The sequence below is a fragment of the Haliaeetus leucocephalus genome, unplaced genomic scaffold (assembly GCF_000737465.1).
Source record: "Haliaeetus leucocephalus isolate CR32 unplaced genomic scaffold, Haliaeetus_leucocephalus-4.0 Scaffold577, whole genome shotgun sequence".
NCBI lineage: Eukaryota > Metazoa > Chordata > Aves > Accipitriformes > Accipitridae > Haliaeetus > Haliaeetus leucocephalus.
Window position 1 is genome coordinate 4,703,649 of NW_010973013.1, and position 23,042 is coordinate 4,726,690.

The window sequence follows — 23,042 nt, forward strand, 5'->3', positions numbered from 1 at the left end:
TATGACAGTAAAGTTATTGAGAAATATCACTACTTAAAGAACAAAATCCTAACAGAAAATTAACTGGTAGTACATCATGGCTTCACAGTTTGACAGAGGAGAGAAAAAGAGCTTTCACCCCAGTTTGGTTTTTTGTTTTTTGTGTGTTTTGGGGTTGTTTTTTTTTTTTAATACCAGAAAGGTGGGGAATTCAATCCCATAAGAGTCTGAAGAACACCAAATCCAGGTGCCTCACTTCTCCGGAAAGGTTTTGCAGCAGGCTGATGCCTTAACAAAGGGCATATATCCACCGGTACAGCCAGCTGTCTTTTGGATCAAGAGTGGCAGCAACTAGTACTTATTGTTTTGAAATTACTTCTGCTGCTGCGTCCTGAGCTCTTTGGACTCGCCATCTCGGGGGACTTACAGAGCTTACACATCCCCTTGCAGCATGAGATAGATGCGAAACTGCTCAGTTCCGTAAGGATGGAGACAGTCCCGTCTGCACACAGCAGCAGAGCTACGGGCAGCTTGAGGCATACAAGAGACTGCTAGGAGGCAACTAAACTTGCAAGTGACTTAAATCATATTTTAGGTGTGAGAATGTTTTTTTTTGTACATCTGATCCGTGATCTGCAGACAAGAGACTGACAGATGGGTCAGACAGGAAGACTTGAAGTAAACAGGTGAGACTAAAGAGTTAACTTGCAAGGGTTAAGCAGAAAAGTCAGAAGGGAATATTTCATTCCACGCTGTTAAAGATTTCCTTTTGCGGGCAAAAGACTTTTGATGAGGCAGTTCTCTGGGAGCCAGGCAGCACATCTGGTTTGACCATTTTGCTTGCGTCAGATGCTTTTGGTGTCAGAAAAAGCTGACTCTCCACCAAAAAGGACACTATTTGTATGGCCTTTATTAAATTGTTGGTAGCTTTACTAAATTCACTGATAGCTGAGTTGTGCCACTAGTTTAAAAGGTGAACGTGCAGTCTAGGCCTGTAGCAATATTTCTTTGAAGTACATAAAATTCATTTAGGAAATGACATAATTTCAAAAGAAGCTATGAAATGCATAATGGAATTAAGGCATACTTTGACTCTCTGAAGGGATGGTGCAGGCGTGGAACTTGCTAACTTCATTGAGAAAGCAGAATCTAATTTTCCAAACTCAGTGACAAACTAATTTATACATAGTTTTCCATTCCTGATAGAAATAAATAGACACTAAAGCTACAGAATAATAAGTTGTGAGTTTTACATATTTCTATGTGCTATCAATAGAATTTATACTGTTAACTACAGGTAGCGGGTAAAGAACAAGAAATTTCCACCTGTATGAGCATACTGTATGCAAAATAGGAGACAAAATTTATCCACCAGAAAGCTTTATCTCATGAAGCTTGCGGAAACCCCCCAGCTCAGCTTGGATTTTTTACAGTGTCTATTTGCAAACTTAACAAACTTGATATCAAAATCATCAAGTTTCCAACTTGAAATTCTACAGTGTCATTTACACATTTTTCTGTCCAGAGAAGAATGGCACTTGAGAGAGGGAAGAACACATAAAATTGAACATAGACACAAAATTCAGAATTATGTGAATAATATATATATGCAGGGACAGAGAATCGATTTAAGTTATTCCATAAATCATAGTAAAAATAACGTGGGATTAAATGACAGCTGGAAAAATAGCTCGAGATTGACACCCCTGAATTAGAAATACACCTCTTCTAATTCTGTCCTCACTTAAATTCCGTGATATTCCAGATGAGTCAATAAAGACATAAAAAATGTGAGATAAAACATATTTGGCTGTTACTGATTTCAGATAGGAAGGCTCATGACAATACAAATCTCAGGGGTGAGAAAAATAGAGAAGATGGAAGATTGATCTTAAACAGTTTCATAAATTAGCCTTGAATTAATCAACTCAATGTTTGCTTTAAAAATGGAATTAATTAGCTAATGTCTCAGCATTAGCTAATGCCTAAGTGAAGATATAAAGATATAAAGGACTTCATTGAAACTAATTGTTATTGTTTCTATCATTAATTAAAATACATCAGAAGTAAATGAAAAACATGCAAAATATCTTGCCACTGGAGAAGGATGGAACCTATATTAAACATTTAAGAAGTTAACTCATGTTCTCAGATCAATCTCTGTGCTGTAGGGCAGGCACACACTTGTCTCCATAATACTAAAAAAAAAATGCAGTCTTTATGTAAGAAAGGGTCAAACAAGATCAATTAGAAGCAGGTAAAATATAGTCTCTCCACATATGGAGTGTACATATCAACAAAACTGCAGGATTTGCACAATACTTTCACTATGCTATAAAAAAATCAGCACATTTAATACCTTCACATCCTCTTTCTATTTGCCCATTGCAGAAGAGAGCATCTGAGATAAGATCAGGGAGCCGTCCATTCAAGTCAACTGATGCAAGGCAGCCTTGGAATCCCTCTTTTGCATGCACCAGTTTTGGCAAGGACTTATACATTTCTTTGGCCACTCCTCCAATATACAAATCACCTGTTAAGGAAAAATAAATATTAGATACAGAAAAAACCCGTGTAGAATCTTTGACCTGTTTGATCGTCTGGCCTTTTTGTGCTGAATGACAGGTGTATCAGAAAAACATTCCTCAAAATAAATGTAGACGAAAGCACTGAGAGCATATATGATGTGAAAAGACATCGCAGGACTATATTTTTTCAAATGCATATGTAGACTTCACATCTGTATGACTAATTACTTCGAAGTAACTGGACATGTTATTTATGTGCCGGCTTACATAGACAGGAGAAATTTCACAGATGAGGATTCAGTCACAGAATCTCCATCTAGAAACACATCTAGCACTGATGCACGTTGTTAGCACACTCAGGGAACGTGACCACAGATCGTCTCGATTATGGATCCAGCACACTGACATTTATGGCAATAAGCGGAGCACCAAGATCCACTTGAAGGCCACACATCCAAAACAATCCATTTAAAAGCACTCCAAGAAATAAAGGGTTTAGGGACACATCTAAGGAGAAACTTAGGGATACCATTGTTAAGCGGTGAAATAACTGATTCTTCCCACCAAGATTCATACCCTGTGTCAGTCACGTGGGAACAGGGGGAAATTGATGCCTTAAAAATGGCAATCTGCACACTGAGCAAACACAATTTTATTGCCAAAAATAATTCTGACAACAGACACCTATTATAAACAGCTCCCTTTGACGAACCTCAGGCAACTTACTCGGGACTGAAAGCTAGTGCTTTGCCTCCTTTGAGTAATTCATAGCTCTGAGACTTACTTTGAAAGGACATAACTATAACTTTTCTCTTAAACAGCGAGGGGGAGACGCTTTTTTGTTTTAAAGCAATTCAGGCTGTGCCTTTCTTTCACGTGTTAGGTGTCTCTGGCAGGCAGAAGAGTGATCTTTCAAACCAACGCAACCTACCTCCCTAAAGTGTGCCTGAAGTGTCAGACTATAGGTTTAACTAGGTGCTTTCCGTACCTGCAGCCGAATATATGCTGCAGAAAAGAATCTGAGCTTTGCTTGTCCAGAGAGGGGAAGCATGCTCAGCGTGACCACAGCCCTAGCTAAAAGCCTTCAGTCCTTCTCCCGGCAGGCAAGATGTGCTTGATTCCTTCAGTCATAGACAGAAAGGAATAAAACTGTGGTTTCCTACATCTTGCATGAGTTTATTGTCCTGCTCTGTTATCCTCTAACTCAGAAAAAGCAGCTGGCTTTGCAAGCTAGGTGTGAGTGCTCTGAGCTTGCTCTACAGGGCACACGGCAAGAGGACCAACCGTCTGAGCTTCTGAGAAGCATTAAACCTGTTTGAAGGAAGGTGCTTATGGGAGCATCTGACTCTCAAGCATCGCCCAGGAACAAAATTCTTACTCTACCTACTCATTAAATCCTCACTGATGACGTGTTTTGCGCTAGCATACATTTTCAACAGACTATCTGAATGTACATCGTAATCTATGTTGTGCTTTCCAGTTTGTCTCCCAGCCTGGGTGATTCTGGAGCTTAGGCCACGGGATGTACCAAAGAGCGTTTCTGCATCACCTCAAATGCAAAATTGTTCATTTCCTAAGTGTCTACTGAGCTTTGTAGGCAGATTTAACAGCGACAGCACTCAGAATGTACTAGCTATCACCGCTACCCCATGTGGCTAATTTTAATCTCCCTCTTATCGGTATAAGCCTCAGTCACACCTTTTCCTGGTTCTCCTGGCATACTCGCCTGTTCACAAGGGAGCACAATTTAGTGCTGTTTGTAATGGTTTACAGTTTGCCTGCAAGGAAATGGCCCGAAACAAACAAACGTCTATCAGACTGTGAAAAATTTTGAGTCACTACATACCAGCCTTAAAACTCAACTGTATTTGAATTAGTGAAATAGAGATAAAAAGCTTAGGACCATGCATATTATTAATCTTATAAGCCATGGAACCAAAAGTCTTAGCAACCTTTATACCATCATATACTAAGAAACCTCAAGCTTTTTCCATTTTCCGTAAATAATTTGAAAAGTAAGGTATTGCTTTCCTCTAGAGCTTTGAGGTACAGTATAAATCTCAGAAGCATGATATTAGACATAACAGAATAAAATATGGTGATCCATATGTTCCCACAAATGGGCTGTAATTCATTCACAGCAGAAAAACTTCTATATTTTTCAATCAGCTGAACTAGAAACAAAGTAAAAACTCTTGCCTCATGATAAAGGTTCTTCATCTTTTTCTCAGGTGGAACATCTAGAAAGTGAAACCCTTCAAAAGTGAAGTTCTGTGCTTTCAGTGATTGTCAGCTCAGAATGAGAGGTAATTCATCTCAATTGATTCCAACAGACTGAAAAGAGGGAAACCTCCAGAGAACAATACCCAGAAAATGACTCCTATGCTAAAAAGGTTAAACTTGGTCTATTGTGCATGACACGTGCAACCTCTTTTTAAACCTCCCAACATGTATACTGTCCAAATAACCATTTTTATTCTGTAATTGGTTAAACCTTTAAACCAGCAAACTTTCGGATTGATCCCCTGCTAATTCCTAAGATCCATCCCTCAAACATATTGAGATTACTGTATACAGTCATATAGCAACGGTCAGTTATGATGAATGGCTAGTAGAAGCCCAGGTCAGTGTGCCAGCATATGAACCTGAACTCAGAATATTTGCTCCTGAAAACAAACTCTGGAATATTTTCAACTAGGTATCATATGCACAAAAGTACGATACATTAAGTTGAATCTAAATAAACTGCAACTCTAATTATAGTTCCTTAAGACTATTGATAATTAGAACGGATTATTATATGCTATTGAAGATATAGTTTCCACAAACAAAGACATGTTCTGGGTAGTATTTTAACTTTGTTGATGTTCAAAATAACTCGAGTTCTGCTTTGCGCTAGCTAACACATTACACTAATACATGTCGTATGTATTGAGCAGCCATACTGACTATGAGACTTCACCTTTTATAAAGTATATACAAGTATTTTTTATGACTATGGGCTAAACCTTTCCCAGATTTAATATCAAATATGGTTTGAGTTTGCTGCTGATGGCATAAACCCACACTTTCTCTCAGAGACAAAATTTTATTAACGGATAGGCTCTGGAATTAATACTCAGATTTTTAATTTTAAAAGTTATTTAATTTTTTTCACTTTTTTTTTTTATATCTGCCATCACAAATGTTTTACATAGCTACTTTTATTTCAGTTAATCACATGCTTCATTCTCACATTCTTCTCAGTGAAGTAGTTTCCTACAAAACTCAATCCATTAGAAATTCAGATGAGACAGAATTGCAGAAAACGTTGTTAATGAAAATATTTGTATATTGAAAGTCCATTAGCAGAGGTTCAGAAAAGATAAAAGCTTGTCCCTGTTCCCACTAAAAGAGATCAGAGAAATCAACACAGTATGATACAAATTCTCAGGTTTGCTCCTCTTTTTCACTTCTTATGTAAGTACAGCTTTACTACTGGAAATGTTACACGCTCTAAACCAGGATTAATCCCCTGCTATGTATCTGCCTACTTACCCTTATGAATTACAGGTAAGGTATTTCATTAACTGAGGTATCACAGTTCATCAGATCAATACTATGAGATCATGACACTATCTAAACTAGCTGCAGCCTAAATGCAATGCTATCACAACACTGCTACCACTGAAAATGTGTGACCATTTCAGGAGTTCTGCGCTATGGAAAATGCAATTCTTCTACTTCTTCCTTTCAACAGATGTGCATTTTTTAAGTACATATAGAAAAGGATATACTTGTATTACAGTGCTAAGCATAGTTTCTGGAACTAAAGTTTAGCTATTACCTGTCATGCATGTACTTTCTTCTGGAGTTTATTTTGATTTTTAAATGTGTTCCTGAAAAAGTCTCTGGGTTTTTTTTCATAACTATCCTGACTACTTAATTTACAGAAGAAAATAACCAAATTATATAAAATATATCAACTGGCATAAACAAAGGAGCAGGTAATACAGAAATATGTGAGGGAATAGAGTGCTCCAAGATTTTGATTTGATCTCTGAAGAAACTTCAAATAAAGCACTTTATTTGAGAGCACACAGTACTTAATCTCACAACTCTCTTCTTACTTATATTAAGAGTCAGTACACAGAGTTATCCCCTTTTATTTAGAGAGGGAGGATTTTTTCCTCTCTTCATTTTTCTAAGGCCAAAAAAAATAAGTATTCTACAGTGTTTCTCACTGGCATGTTCATTGTAGGCCAGAGGAATCAACTGGGAGGCAGCACTTTTAGAGCTATGCCTATAAATGACGGCAATAATAGTACTGGTCAGTTATATCCTAAGCACTGACAAAGAGTTGAGTTTAGTGGGTTTGATTTATGTCTTTTACAGGTAATGCAGATCTTCATTTATTCCAACAGGAGCTTTCCTATTTACACCTGTGTATCTCTTCTCTGACTTACAGCTAATTTGTGCTTTGAGGAACAAGTGAATTTAACACAGAAACAAACTGCTAGCTAATAAATGAACCCAAGTTCTCAATGTATTAATTACTGGAATCACACTTATGAAAAAATGCACAAACGCCACACAACAGTGAGTCACACACAACTGTTGGTGAAACAAATACTGCCAAATCCTTCTGTAATAACTCATCCTTTTTTTTATCCCAAGTCTCTATATTTCTTCAAAATAAGAACTTTTCAAATGCTAAACCAAAGAAATGTAAAATAAAAATTGAAGATGATGTTCTATTTATTTCTTTTCTGAATAAGTAGCAGAAGTATCTTATTATTTGGCACTACTGACATGGTTGGGAGGTCACCTCATAGACTTTCCTCCTTTCCTAATTCATGTTGACACCCAAGAATTCTTATGTGATACGTGCTGGTGGAAAAAAACTATTCACTTAATTTAATGACTACCATTGTTTTCAGGCACTAGTAGAGAGGAAATTATTATCCATGTGTTTATAATGGTAACAGCAACATGTAAATACTGCTCAGGGAACAAGTAGTTTAACCAGGATATAGTTAGGCTTCTCTACTCTCCAAAATCTGTATGTTTTGTTGTACATATCTGGTGTTCATTTCCTGAGCACTATTCTTTACAAGAAATGAACACCATTCATTCAAATATGGTTCAAACTATGAATGAAAACAACAAAAAAAAGAGGAAATAAAACAGTAGAAGGAATTGTGGGTTGGCTTTTTCATAACTCGTAAAGGCAATATCCCTGGAATATTTTTATACGGCTGCACAAAGGCATCTTCAAATCCATCAATCTCTCCAAAAGCAGACATTCTTTCCCTTCGTGTCTTGTTGTGCTCTTGTTTCTACTGTACTTTCAGCTATTCTCTTAATTTCTCTTTCATTTTAGAAGTTTCTCTGTTGTGTTTCTAACATCACATTGTACTAAATCACTACTACAGCTAGGAACAAGAGTGCTTCTGCAGTGTACTAGGGCGGTATTAGTCCCTGAAAAAGAGATGGAGAGCCCTGGCATAACATGGTGGGTTCTGAAAGCACAACAGCCATCTCCGCAATTCCTTTACTTGATGTATGAAAATACAAAGGAACATCTGGCTGTGGTGAAGCCAAAGTGTCAGGCACACTTTTCTCCAAATATGCTATTTCAAAATGATCAAGCATATAACAGCTTCTTCCCTCAGGCAGGCAAAGAGGAATGAATAGTGCAAAGACTGAGAAATACGATAGGGAAAGTCTAATCTCGAAAGAAAAAAAGTGCGCACTTTCTTCAAGTCCTTCATAAAATGGACTGTTACAAGATCAACAGAAATTGCTTTGTAGTATCTCGATAGTTGCACAATGAAGTACCAGGTAGAACTCAACATAAGAAGACCCACACAATCCCCACTTATGGTATTTTTGAGGCAACTGAAATGTGAAATTAAACTACTCTCACACAGAGTGAATATGCACTGACTTAAACACAATAGACAACCTCCTGATCTTGAATCAAGGGATGTTGTCTCAAATGAAAATGTCAGGTAGGCATCTAGATGCCTTTGACATTCAATGAAATATAGGACCCTACTTGTCCTTAATGACCTTCTCCCCTCTCCAACATACCTACCATTTACTTTGTGCAACAGGCAGAGTGGTGACACTTCTTTCAGATGTGGAGTTTCAACACACACCTTAGAAAAGGAATTGGGCCTGAATAGCAGATGAGTGGTGATTCTAGAGTGTCTCCCCACTTTCATTTTTTATGACCAAATGTTTACTTTTTGTTCCATATAAAAAAAATTATTTGAACTTTTAAAAATGTTAATGAAATATAATTGTTCTTTTTTAAATAAATCAAGAAGCCTGCTGTGATCATAACCCAATAATAAATTGAAGGACAGTTGACAAAGACTTAAATGATGCATCCACACAGTTTCTGCAGCACATACGCTCCAGCATATGGCTTTTCAAATCTCCCTTTGCGGTAGAGAATACGCACTTGCTGCGCATTCACAGGCCTGTTTGGTGCTAGAGCAAAGCATGACTGAATTTTGTCTACCACTTGCAAGGGCACTTGAGGGAAGACATGAACGTGTAAACTTAGTGTTTTATGCCCACTTATCCCAGTTATTCACTTCAAAGAGTCCATTCTGTAGCTTCAGTATTGATTTGTGGTTGAAGTGTTTTGGTTTTGATGTGTTTGGGTTTTTGTTGTTGGGGTTGGTTTTTTTTTTAAGAAAAGTAGGCTTTTCAAATATTTTTCCTGCTGGAGTGATGAATTCCATCGCTTTTAGACTCTCTCTCACATAAGAAGGGAAAGGACGGCTAGTTTACTTGTCCAGGGTCTGATGAGTTATCTGTCCTTTCAAATACTTTGGGCAAGAGGCAGTTGTACGATGTGACAGGTGGTGCCTTCCGTCTTCCACAATCCCTGTACTGATAACCAAGCAAGGCAAAACTATTACAGGCAAAAAAGGGAATTTATGGGTTAGCATGTCACTCTTTTGGGAAGGAATATAGAAACTGATCTTGTCAGCCCAATTTTACACTGCTTTCAGTACCTTCCCTGAATACCCTATTAAAGGTATTAAAAAAAAAAATCACCAGCACTGAAATGCTGGCACTGTGGGTTTTCTTCAGTCATCCTTACTGGCATATGGGACATATCATAGTTATTTGTCAAGAGAATTCAACTTTGAAGATATTTCCTCCTTTGACTGACACTGTTCTTCTTACAATTTCATTGTAGCACTGCACCCTAATCCACATTGACAGAAAAAAAGGCAGTGAGGATTAAGAGGTACCAGAGAGAAATTACAGTTCATGGGTGCACCAGAAAAGAGCACCTTACAGATTTCTCTTGCCACCAATTTCTACGGCAGTCCACGCTGGAGATATACCTGCTGCTCTACCTTTCTCCACGTCTCCTGATTCCATCACACTACTCATAACCTTGCTACTCTCATAACTGCGTTGAAGACTTTGCGCGCTTGGTACAAATGTGCTTCTGTCTAGAAACTTCTCATGCTATTGCTACGCTGCTTGCTGTTTCACATCCCAGCTCTGCTGGACGTGCTCTCCACTTCTGCATTCGCCTCTTGGTGCTCAGTTTTCATTCCTGTCACAGTTTTTTTGCTCTGTTCAGAACTGATTAATGGTTATGCAAATATGCCTATATTTCACAGACAAGTAAAGCTGCATGATAGAAAGTGTGCTGGGGGGGTGGGGGGGGAGAAACAGCAATGACATGACCACGTCCTTAGTAGGTAAGTTTTCAACAGATACAAGTAGATACTAAAAAGGTAAGTGCTCAAGTCTGAACATTCCCTTAGATATCTGCAGGTTAAAATCCACCATTCCCCAACAATCTTGTTCTCAAACGACATGTATTCTCAAACAAGAAACAGTTACACAAAAATACTTAACGTTTTCTTGACAATAACAGTTCTCAGATTCCCAGCCACTTTATTTCTCTTTGCTTCTTCCCCCCCCCCGCCCCGAAGACTAGATGGAAAGTACTAGCATTGAAAAAGATTAAACAGATTTAAAACCAAAGCAGTCTGTTTGTCCAATGGACTGTGAGGAAAGTTGGTGATGCATGTTAAATGGTCAATAATAAAATCTAATTGCCATATAAATGTGTGTGGTAATCTATCTCCCACAGAATTGATGCTATGCCAATTACTCTGTATGAGGGGGATGGTTGTGGTGGAGAGGTGAGGCATTCAAGCACATCAAATGTCCTTCATTTCTTTCCTGTTCTGACCACTTTTGTACATTGTCTACACCTGAAAAAACAGACAAAAATCTAATGAAACAGGCATTTTCATGGCATGGTATACTCAGATTTCCCTTGCTCCTGACATTCTTCTGAAATGGTTTACTCACTCTCTACTTTAATAGCCAACACAAGCTCTTAGCAGAGCTTGTTTCCAAAACAGTGAGGAATTCCTCTTTCCAAGAGGCATCCCACACCTCAGAGATCATCCCCTACAAAACCCTTCCTTTAGCTAGTACTTTAGGCAAGATTCTCCCCATAAAGACACCAAAAAGCTGAGAGGTTAAACGTTCTCATTTTGAATGTAAGTTTGCAGAGGGAAACTTTTTATATAATATTACCAACCTCTTAGTCAAGACAACCACCTTTGGACTCTGAGGATATTACACAAAGCAGCTCTTTTGCAAAAAGGGCTGCTCAGTCAGAATACCAAGATCCATGAGGGTACCGTGCTCATACCCAAGGCAGCACATTTTGAAAACGAGTTTAGGATGTGCTTCTTGGCTGGGGGAGTGCTAGGATTCAGTGGGATGTACTGACACTAAATATCCAGGGGGGTTTTGTAAATTTTAAGAGCATACATGCTTCCTGTAGTATCCTTAGCCTAACTTTTACTTAGTATTCTAGAAGGGCTTGAAAGAAATTCCACAATCAGCAATGGTAATTACCTGCATGCAAACCAGCCGTAGGAATGTAGGCAAATCTATACACTTGTATGTGTGTAAGGGACTGAAAAGAGCAGGGGAGAAGAAGCAGAAAGCAAAAACTTTCTCTCACCATGGAGTGATCTGAAAGACTACTGCAATGTTGTTGACTTCACAGAGCTCAGCACAAGCACTAGAGTATTTTCTTTAATTTTTATTTAATCCAGAAGTACTGGAGTAGATTTTTAATTTTTCCCCATCTCATAACTTTGGAAATCTGGATACAATTTCTGAAGGCTTAGCATTACCAAAATTATTTTCACAGCCTAGTAGACAGCATAGCTGTTCAGAAGCAGGATGCAACAAGTTGCAAAGAAAGGAGGATAAAGGAATGTGCATTAGACCAGGTTGTCCTATCACTTACTGTTAATCTGCCCATATATTTTTGCTACATAGGAAGTCTCAAAGAAGAGCTCTCAGTTTTAAGTCCCTTATTTTTCCCTCTGGACAGAGGTTCATTTCCCAACACTATCAGGAAGACAACAGCTGCATTTGCCATTGTCTGCTCCAATAGGTCACATTAGGAAGATCTATTTTCCGTTGACAGTATTTGGAACTCTGCATTTGGAACAGAACATTATTTCTGCATGAAGAGTTCACAGCCCACTGGCAAGGTCATTACAATTAGCTCATGCATGTTTATTTGAGAAATTTAAGCATTAATACTCATTCATTTGTACAAATTTGAGTTTTTATATAAAATACTTTTCTGTGCTTCTTAAAGCTTTGATTCTTAGTAACAGAAATATGAAGGATCAGTGGCATTAATATAGACCTTGTAATATAGAGAAGAACATATAATGCACCAACAATAATAATGGGCTCAATGTAAGACAATGCAGACAAATATGATATGAAATTGAAACAATTTCAATTACCGTTGCTGGAACAAGAAATCTTCTTTATGATCAAGACTAATTTAGCTCAGTTTTGCATAGTATGAAAAACCTACTTTGACAGGCAAATGAAATATCAATAGATTAAGTGACTACTGCAAATCATCAATGAATATGCCAGGCTAGTAGATCCACTGATAATTTAGTTAATTGCATTAAAAGTTTACAAGGATGAATTAATTGCCAAGAGAGTCTTTATGTACATGGAAGCAGTATATTTCAGTGCATTTGTAAAACCACTGAGGTGGTACCAGAAATTAATATGATTACTTTTCTTTCAGATGATTCAGACTAGCCTGTTTTCGCATTATCAGAGAAAACGGCAAATGGAAAAGCAAATGTATACAGTAACAGCAGCCATATCTCACAAAGGAATAGAGGAAGCCAGAGGCCAGTGAAGAGCTACAGAAATAAAAGTAAACCAGACAAGAGGTCTAGACAGGTTTTTTTAAATCCAAGGAAGTTGATTCTGATGTATGCTCTAATATGAAGAGCATTTTTTGAGGATGCAATGATATAACAGCACAGAAATAACATATGACTTACAATGGACTCTAAAATTGACATTTGGGAAAGCTGTGTGGAAGAGGATGACAGTGAGACAAGTTGAAATTATGGATGTCAATTCAAAAAAGCAGGTCTTAATGTATGAAATGATGCACAGGCAACAAAAATAAAACTATAAATATTGAGTTGGGTAGGATTTTTTTTTTTTTTATGGTGATTTCCTTTTAAAAAGAAAATATAGTTAGCCCAATATCAAAATTGGGATGACTGCAGTTCATCCTGGAGGATACAGCATAGCTAGAAAGTTTGGAATAGGATGGGATACTGAAGTACTGAAACTACCAACTCCTAGAAAAATTTGTTAACTACTTATTGTTAAATCTAAAATAACAGCAGCATTCCTTAGCTTTTCATTTTGCAAGAGTGCAATATTTCAATTTTTCATTTCAATTTAAATTAAAAATGCTAAAATACTTTAATTTTCTGAGAGATACTCTAAGAGAATTCTGAGTGGATTTTTGTAGGTTTTTGTATGTTTGCTGTTTAAAGAAAGTGGGTGAAAACTTTGGGGATTAAAATAGTGCCTTATATGTGTAGGAGAGAAGCAAAAAGAAGATTAAACAAACCCTAGTAGGTAAGTGGATACAAAACCATGCTTGAGGACGTTCCTCCTCCTCGAAAGCAGATCATGTGTCTTCAAATATTTATTAAAAGGAAAAAAAAAAAGGTCCAACAGAACTCTAATTTCCCACACCACAGGAAGAAAGTGTAGAGAGGGAAGAGACATTACAGATGTTGTAATACCTACGGTCTGAACAAAGGAGATATCTTTTCTCTGGCAACAGCTGAGGAACAAGACCACAAGTCGAATTCCACTTTTGCTTGCATTTTTGTGCCGCTTCGAGGCTACTCAGAGCCCTCAGACCGTAAGAGCACAGCATTAAGTACAGCAAACAAGAATTCCCCTCCGCCCAACTCTTTCACTCTGCGAAGACCTTAAATTGTAGCCATGCTAACCATCTGAGCTATACTGAAAGCAGGACAGGGAATCTGCTCATGAAAGACATGAAAGGAAATTTGCTGTGTAACTGAATATTGGCAGGCTTGAGCTGCGTTGCCTTTGCTGTTAAGACTCATTTATCTTCACGGGTTATCTGCTAGAACTGCACCTGAGTACACTTTGCTAATTTTCTCTGCTAGGAAAAATAACACAGTTCTTGGAATCCAAACACAGACGTTTTTTCACTCATTTATTTGTATCCAATTTATAATTTACCCATCTAATTACAGCAATAATTAAGCTGGAGAGTTTAATATAAGTGTTTCCACAGGTACCCATGCCAGTCCACTGAAATTGTACCAGAGGTTATGCAGGGAACCGACATCTGTAATAATGAACTTTCTGTGTTATATAGCCAAATCCTACACCCAAAAGGAAACATATAGTAGAAATTCTCTCCCATACTTTTATGGCAACTGTCTGCTTTCCCAGCCAACCAGCATGCTGTGCATGCTCTACAACACAATCTGTGTCATATCTCCATACCAAATTCACTGTGTATTTGCAAAAACCTGCATGTATGTGATTTATCTTTCCAGGATTAACTTGGATTTTAGCATCAGAAATCTGGTAACTCTACAATTACTCAGAAAGGCTGCAGATTCTGTGTTATCTGTACACATCTATATTTCACCTAATGCTAACTCTGGTTAAACAGAATTATTAATGTCACTAGCAGGAAGTATAATTTTGAATTTGCTTTGTTGCTAGGGCTAAAATAATACAGAACAATGAATTAACCATAGCTGCTTGTATCGGTAAAGTGTATGGAGTGTTTATAGCATTACAGAGATGTGTCATCATAAGAAAGACTGACAAAAAATAGAAAAGAATGAGCCACAGGAAAGCATTTCAAGTGAATACAATGGAAGAAAAAACAATAATGAAAGGCATTTTTTTTTCTCCTTTTTAGCTAGCTAAAACATATCAGCTCAAACTCCCCCCAAATCCAATATAAATTCTCATGCTATATGCTGTATCATATTTAAGGGAAGCTGACTGAGCAAAATGTAATAGAATACATTAAAAAAATAAAATGAACGTACTACTATGAGAAGACAGAGGTTGAGGACCTGTGTAAGCTAGATCAGTTTGAGAAAGATGCACACTATACATTACTGTACTGAATATGTCAGGCTTGTTATTCTTTTACTAGGCACATTTCCTGGGTGGTGAACTAGAGAAAATCAGCATCTCCGTTCACCTTCCTCGCTTCAAATCTCAGTAAGTTTGGTCATGTTCTTCAGTTTTTTCCAATGGAATTCAAGGTTAGAAAATGCATCAGCTATGGATACAGTTTTACTTCAAAAGGGTAAAACAAAAGTAGAATTTTCAAAGTGAAGAAAACAAAGGAATGTTGGATTTTATAGGTTATCCTGACTGACGAGCTTTCCCTGTGAATGCACTAAGCAGTGCATTTAGTGAAATAACACTGCCCTCTAGTGCCTTTATTAAGCATATTGTTCAAACTGTTTTCTTAAATAAAGCAACGTACCAAAACACCGCGTTCAGTTTGAAAAAGATGTAGAATAAAATGACTGTGTTAACTTAGTTGTCAGTTCTTAACAGGATTGTTTTTCCTACTCATGTCTAATTAATATACTGGGAAAAAAGAAAACCAGATTAAATACATATACACGCATACGCATAATAGTACTTACTACCGCAAAAAATGTGAAAGAATAAGGTGGATGCTTTCTCTGCAGCATCAAAAATAACGTTGAAATATTACATTGTGTCAATAAACATCGACTATACTTACAAGAATGCAAAAATGAGAAATAACATGGCAGAAATTTTAAAAACAATTTTGAGAATGGAGTGTGAACCATCCAAAAAGCTTTAATTTATAAACCAAGCATTTCTGATGAAGAATCTCTTATTGGAGATTATGGCATATCAAGAGTCTTTCTTACAATCCTAATAACACTTTCAAGTGAAGCAAACATGTAAAATATCACAAAATCCAGAATAATTACTAAGGTCAGCTCATTATCTGTGACTCAGAGGTAGTTAAAAGAAAATTGAGCAAGGAATAAGCTCTTGATGGAATATTAATAATCTACTTTGAACATCCTGGCTTTTAAAATATTAAATTTTCTTTGACTATTATGAAATTTTGGGTTTCCTAACAAGAAGTTTTATAAAGAATGTTAAAATACACAATACTTTTTCACATGACCAGAACATATTTTCTTATGTGTGACTAGGTAGACAGTATTTTAGAAGTATACTTATACATCCTTTCAAAAAGATATTTTCCTCTGGTGCAAATTAGCTTTTCAGAAGCCCAGCCTTACAACTGATTACAATTACTTATTTTAAAATCTACATATATATCAGTTTGGTTTCTGAAAATGATCTTGAGAATCTAGCTGGACCTATAAAATGTAGGTTTAGACTTACAAAACAAAGTTTATCCCACCTCGCAATTGAAATTACAACATACTACATATTTAGGCGAGTATGTTTATGGTTCAATACATCTGGCAACTAGTATTTATAACTGATTCACTGGAGGACTGCCACGTAAGATTGCTTCACTTACAAGGTATTTTATGACATCAAAATGCTGCATTGCATTTATTTTCCCAATAAAAAGTCGGGTTTATGTGGAATACTGAACAGTAAGGGACAGGTCAAAATGTCCCCCAATTCTCTAACATAGAGATCATCAGTTCTGCAAAGTCTTTGTAGTCATACTGTAAAGCTTGGGCTGTGGTTCTGCATGCCACTTATCTAACTTATGTTCATGTAAAAACCAAGCTTTTTTCATAGACGTTTTAGAGCCTCTTTAGTCCCCCAATTATCTCTTGGTATATAAGGGCCACTCTGTGTTCCTACCATTTTATACTTTTTTTTCCTGTGGCATTTTTGCACATTTAAAGTTGTGCCTAACTGTGCAGAACTACTACTAAACTGGCATTGTCAGGCTAACAAAGAAGTCATCATCTCTTGTGACCATATCAATTATTATCAAATAAAACATTTCATATGGTATTACAAAATTATACTGTACTTTACATATGTGATTTATTCAGGTTACCATTCTGTAATGACCCTCACTGTAGGTTATGCAGGAATTACTGTACTTACTTTTGAGATCTAAATTTCTGGCTCCTGCTGTGCTTTGTGTTGTGATTTTAGTGTCAATCTTTACAGTGTGCAGATTGTTGGTATCCCTCGATATCATCACATTATGCCACTGGTTGTCATTCAGAGGTTTATTAGAACTTCCTTTGATGAGATTTGCACCATTTCCCAAGTCAAATACATAGTGTAAATACCTGGGAAAAGAGAAAAAATTGGAAAAGTTTCCTTTTTCTTTACGTAGCAAGGGGGCACTAATTAACATGTCCAATATTTCCTATTTCCTTGTACTCCTCAGTAATGCTGGCAAAACCAGAAGACAGCAATGAATGCCAGATGGGGAAGTGACCTTAATTCAGAGAAATCACCATTCGTTTAGATGAGCTGAGATGCAGTCCCAAGTTTCTGGAAAGTAACGAGCACTACATGTACCAATACATGCATACATACGTAGAGAGAGAACAAGAGGAAGGCTACAAACTAGTACTTCTTTGTGGTAAACACTACAGAAGTTATACCTATTATTTACTTTCATATTTTTCAGGCATCTAGCTTCATCTGAAAGAAAGAGTCACAATAAAGCATATGAAATTTAACATGAAGCAACATTCATCAATCATATATGTCCAGTCAGGTAAAGATTTGTATCCTGAACTTTCCCCCTTGGACTTCTCCTGTATATACATTTTGAGTAGACTGGTTTTGTTATTATGCTAATCCATACATACCCTTTTACTAATTCAACCACAATGAAATCATTTCCATCGCCACTGTTATAAAGTATCAATCCATCCAGAGAGGTTGTTTTGAACTGGAAAAAAAGGTGCATAGATGTATATGCTTGTAGCGTGGCCAATGCAACATAACTTGCTTTTGTTTTAAAGGTTACAGGGTCTGCTATGATGTTCCTGAACCCAAATCTTGCATTTAGCTCACAATAATCGATGTCTCCGTTTTTACATAAGTCAATGTATGCCATGCCATTAAATGTAAGACTCTGTAGATGCCCAATGAAATTAGAAGGCACAGAAGACAGGTAGCGCCGTTCTGTTATTATTCCTGTTTCTATGTTGTGGAACTCCAGCCGTGTGTGATCACCAGCCATTTGACCTTTAAACAGTAACAAGAAAACACATGTTAGCATCTGAAATGGGAAGTCAAAAGGCACATCATATGATTAAGTATCTGCATCAATTTCACACTTTTCAGAATGTGCAAGGCCAATTCTTGGCTCCAAAGAGGATTCTTCTAAATTCATCCAAACTACTGGTAAACACCTGGGAGCCTTTCTACTGAGTTCAGTATGTTTGGATACGGCCAACAGCAAGATTTCTAACTGAAACACAATACCACAGTATATCAAACTGCCAATAAAATCCCTCACTTTGGTTACACTTAACCAGACCTGTGGCTTTACTATAAGCAAGCACAATTAATTAACGCAACGTGAAGATCACAAAGGCAAACCTCAGAGCTAAAACTACAACATTAGAGTTTCATGGAACAGAGAAATAACAGTTTGGGGGATACTATTCCATGTGTTTTGCTTGAAAGTGCATGATTTGGCAAGAGGAAGGAAGGATTCCTGTTTAAGCTAAGTTGCATTAATGCTGGCCCTGCTGCAAAACCCTGTGCTGCAAGGGTAGACAGAGCCTTCCTTGAAAGCAACTAGCTTTGTACCATGGGGCTGAATCGTGGGAGAAGGGGGCAGAGCCTAAGAGATGGACGAAGCAGAAAGCCTGCAGCAAGGGTGTATGCCAGCGTCTTGTAATCCTGAAAACAGCAAGGGACTTGCTTACATCAGAATGGTGGCCAAAACCAAGCCTCACAGCTACCTTTGAGTCTTTCTTTGTCACGCAAGGACTACTGCACAGCAGAAAGCCTGAAATTTGCTGACTGTATAGCTAATCTGAAGGAAAGGATCAACGCTACCAGGGTACACCGCGTACAGGTAAGTTTTTAAGCTAGCTATTAAATACCTTACCCCCCAGCACATCAAAATTGCGTCCACTGAAGAGTTCCCTTTTCTAACAGAGCTCAGATTTTTTCTTTTCTATGCTTAAAGTAGGGCAGTACTATCACAAGGCTGATTCATGGTCACATTGTATGGGTAATGATGACAAAAGAGCTTTTTATTACTAACTGATTTTACCACTTAGGGCACCTTTTGCTAACCATGCCCTAGATTTCCCAGTTCCTTAGCTGTTTCACATCTCTGATGGAGTACAAAGAAGGTGAACAACAGACCTAGCCAAGCTGGAATAAATACTGGCATAAAACTCCTCTGTAATACGAGTTCCCACAGTAGCAGTGCAAAGCTGTTGACAGACTGACTTCCCTCTGTCCTCCCCTGAACAGACTATTCCAAGAGGAGAGTGTGAGCTCTGACCCAGGCTGGATGTGTTTAGCAGTGGTGCAGAAAGCCCTGAGGCTGGCTTAAAAAGACGTACCTTCATAGGTTTTATAAGCAAGTGTCTGTGTACATGTGTGTGAACAGGGAAAAGATAAGGGCAACATGAATGTAGGTATTTGGGTTTTCCTCAGGGAGATGGATTCACTAACAGGTTAAGTTACAGCACTGAATTACAAACACAGGTATCAGTGAAGTTACGGTGAAATAAGGTCTGCAAGCTTTAACACCATTCAGACCACACATACACACACAAATTCCTCTAATAATTTATGATAAATATTTACAAGCAGCTTGCTTAGCTTCAGGATGCATTCTGTGTAAGAACTACCTCTACTGATGTCATTGAACACCATCAGCATCTGGGATCTGCAGTCATATGGCTGAGCACTGCAAGAGGCACCTTAATCCCCAAGGACAACCTTCCTGATGTTCTTGTTTCTAAACATCAATTCTGAAGATACTACTTCCCCGATGTATTAAGCAAAGGTGGGTTCTTCCTTGCAGTAAAGAGTCAGGGAGCTGTCTTGAAAAATACCAAATCTGTAACTTTCTGCAAGGCCAAGAGCTCTATATTGGATCGCAGCCAGAGAGCTGAAGATCATGTTTTAGAGAGGAACATTACGTATTCCAGTCTTATATCACTTCAGATGGCACTGCATAAATGTCATGGCAAAAATCCACTAAGCTTTGGCCTGTAGTACAGTATCCTCACTACATTCACTACCTCAAATGTATTTCTTTCTTAAGCATAGTAATAAAAAAGTTCCAGGATCTGGGCTCACATCCCAAATCTCCCTCTAACATTTCAGTTGTACAAACATGCTAACAGGACTTGAGGCTTCACATAATGCTCCACTGTATTTGCAGCTACAGCAATGAAGAAAAAGAGAGAGACTGAAGTTTGTGGTTGCAAGGTTGGGTTCTGGGGGGGGTGTTCTTTTTTTAACTTGTCCAGTCAGTGCACAAAATGAATTACCTGTTGCAATGCTATGGGACATCATACAAAAGGCCAAGTGAATATCTGTTCATAACCATAAGCTAAGTATCCTTTCCATTATCCAACTGTAGTGACTTCCTTCAGTCCACTTTTATTTTCTATACATTTCCAGAAAACAAAGTGCATCAGGGCTGCAAGTATTTAAACTCTTACAGGATGAGTAAAATTTTCAAAACCACCTGTATGACTTCTTCCAATGAAAGCTAGTTATGATTCTGAAAGATATTATTTATCCATGCACAGATTATGCATTTGTCAAAGATAACTAAGCTCAATCCATGGGCAAGTGATATTTCATAACCTGTAAAAAATGGAAAGTCAGGCTGAATTATTTAATGGCTTCCCCTCCAGCTTAAGCTTCCTAGATCTGATGAGGTTTTTTTCATATATGACATAGGAAATGGAATCAAAAAGGGAAAACACAGTGTGTGGTGGGGGGAAGCTGGAATTTCTGGAAGTCTCTTTTTTCTTCATGCTTCCTATAAGATTTAACCACCTTTCACATGAATCACTACCAAATTGTATTTTAACCACATTTCTGAATGTTGGGACATCCAAAGAAAAGTTCTAAGCAGTTTAGAGCAAGAGCACTCAAAATCTGATATGGCAACTCTTCCACTACACCTTTAGGAAATTCAAAGCCACTACGCATTAAATTGCATTATGTACATTTGAAACTTAAGCTCATGAAGGCTTTGGCAACACACTGTGTTACAAAAAAAAAAAAAAAAGTCAAAGCGCTACATGGCAATAAAGATTTTCCATGTAGAAAATGTAATATTCCTGGGACCAACAGCAGATTTCCCATCTTATCAGAATTTCTAGCTCCCTCTCTCACGCCAGTTCCTTCCTCACTGATGAAGGAGGCCACAGATTGGCCACGCAGCTTCCTGCAGGGAGTTTAGGAAGACTTCTTCCATCTGAAATACTGCGACGACTTTCTCCCTTTGGATGAAGAATGTTAAACATCTGTGGACTACACAAATGTTGGCAACTTCCAGCTTGAAGAACTGAGAAGGATTTTGAGTCAACTGGCCAGCTTCTGATACAGGTACTGGCATGTGGAAAGAATACAAGCGTTGTACCAGAAAGTTGGACCCACAGGCAACACTTTTGCTTGATCAGGAGGCAACTGAAAAGACTCGCTAGCTTTAACAGCTAGAATAGAATAGTTCAGTTGGAAGGGACTTACAACGATCACCTAGTCCAACTACCTGACCACTTCAGGGCTGATCAAAAGTTAAAGCATGTTATTAAGGGCATTGTCCAAATGCCTCAAACGCTGACAGGCATGGGGCATCGACCACCTCTCTAGGAAGCCTGTTCCAGTGTCTCAGGTATTTGCTGAGACCATGACATTTGATAGCAACTACAGATATCCGCAATGGAGAGCGATTACAAGAACTTACAGCCCTGCATTCTTTACTTATTACTTCACCTGACTAGGCTATGTATGATAGAAACCTCCTGTTTTCATCTTACTCCTTCACACATATTTTGAACTTTTCTGAAGCTCCTCTGAGCAGCTGGGACTGAACCCAAAGGTGAAAAATGTATTTCTTCGTGGTTTTGTTATGTGCAGCACTTGTAAATAAGAAATCTGCCACGAGGAGCCCAGGAAATGTGCACTTGGTTCTAGATACTATATTTTATTCAGATCTAAATAACTTTCTCTAACTAGAAAACATCCCCAAAGTAGCCTCATTTTTTGAGTTGCAGTTGAATCAGCAAGATGGTGATATTTTTCCAGTACAGTTCCTGCAACACTATATATTTCTTTTCACAAAAAAACCCCAAGCTGGTTTAGGCCATCTACTTTCTTGAGAGAATGACCCAAAGCACCACCGCATACAGAAACCAAATTTTTACTTCACCTCTGGAAGATCTATTAGTAATTTCTGATTCCAGAAGACATGTTCTTGCAACTGTATGAATACATAGCAATTATTTTTCTACCAGTGACATGGTCTTCAGTGTTCTGCTGAGGTGAAAAGGGACTACTAAAGAAGGTGCTTTCCTTTTAAAAACCCATTAAAATTTTTGCCATTTTAACAAAGCTTAGAACCAATGATAAAAACTATTTAATACTACATGAAAACAAAGGAAAATACTAAATACCTAACATAAAATTAGGCATGTTGTATTGTGCAAGGAATCGGGGCCAGAAACCAGGCCTGTTGCTATTAACAACACATATGTAAGCCTTATCTGTAACAGAATAAAACCAAAGTCTTCTCTATTATCATTTCTGATAATATATACATAGGACTATATTTCTAACATCTGCTAGCATTCATGCCATGTTTTTTCTCCCATCCCAACTGCTTTTTTAGTATTTGAGAAAAACTTGTTGCCTAACAGTTAATTATTGAGGACAGCTGATGCAAGATTTAAAACACAATAGAATATCCTTCAAACGTTTATGAAATTCTTTCTTACAGCAATGGCTTAGAGTTTAACCTTAGTATAAATTTAGTGTGTTGCCAAAAGCATTTTACTTGCCTTCTCATTAGTGATGTATCAAATGACTTCTTTCCAATTACTGTATAAAAACATTCATTTAAGTCAGCATGAAGGTTTTCATTAATTCCAATAGCGATGTTAGAGTAACATTAATATCAAGTGTAACAACGCACTT

The 23,042-nt window shown here is 37.6% G+C and overlaps 1 protein-coding gene across 1 annotated transcript in view; it reads right to left on the reverse strand.

Moving 5' to 3' along the window:
• NRXN1 (neurexin 1) overlaps window positions 1–23,042 on the reverse strand; it is a 468,961-nt gene that overhangs the window by 356,208 nt on the left and 89,711 nt on the right. The window contains exons 8-10 of the mRNA XM_010577779.1: window positions 17,723–18,104; window positions 17,001–17,191; window positions 2,339–2,512 (exon numbers count right to left, since the gene is read on the reverse strand). Coding sequence (XP_010576081.1) covers window positions 2,339–2,512; window positions 17,001–17,191; window positions 17,723–18,104 — 747 coding nt within the window. The remainder of the gene's footprint in view (window positions 1–2,338; window positions 2,513–17,000; window positions 17,192–17,722; window positions 18,105–23,042) is intronic.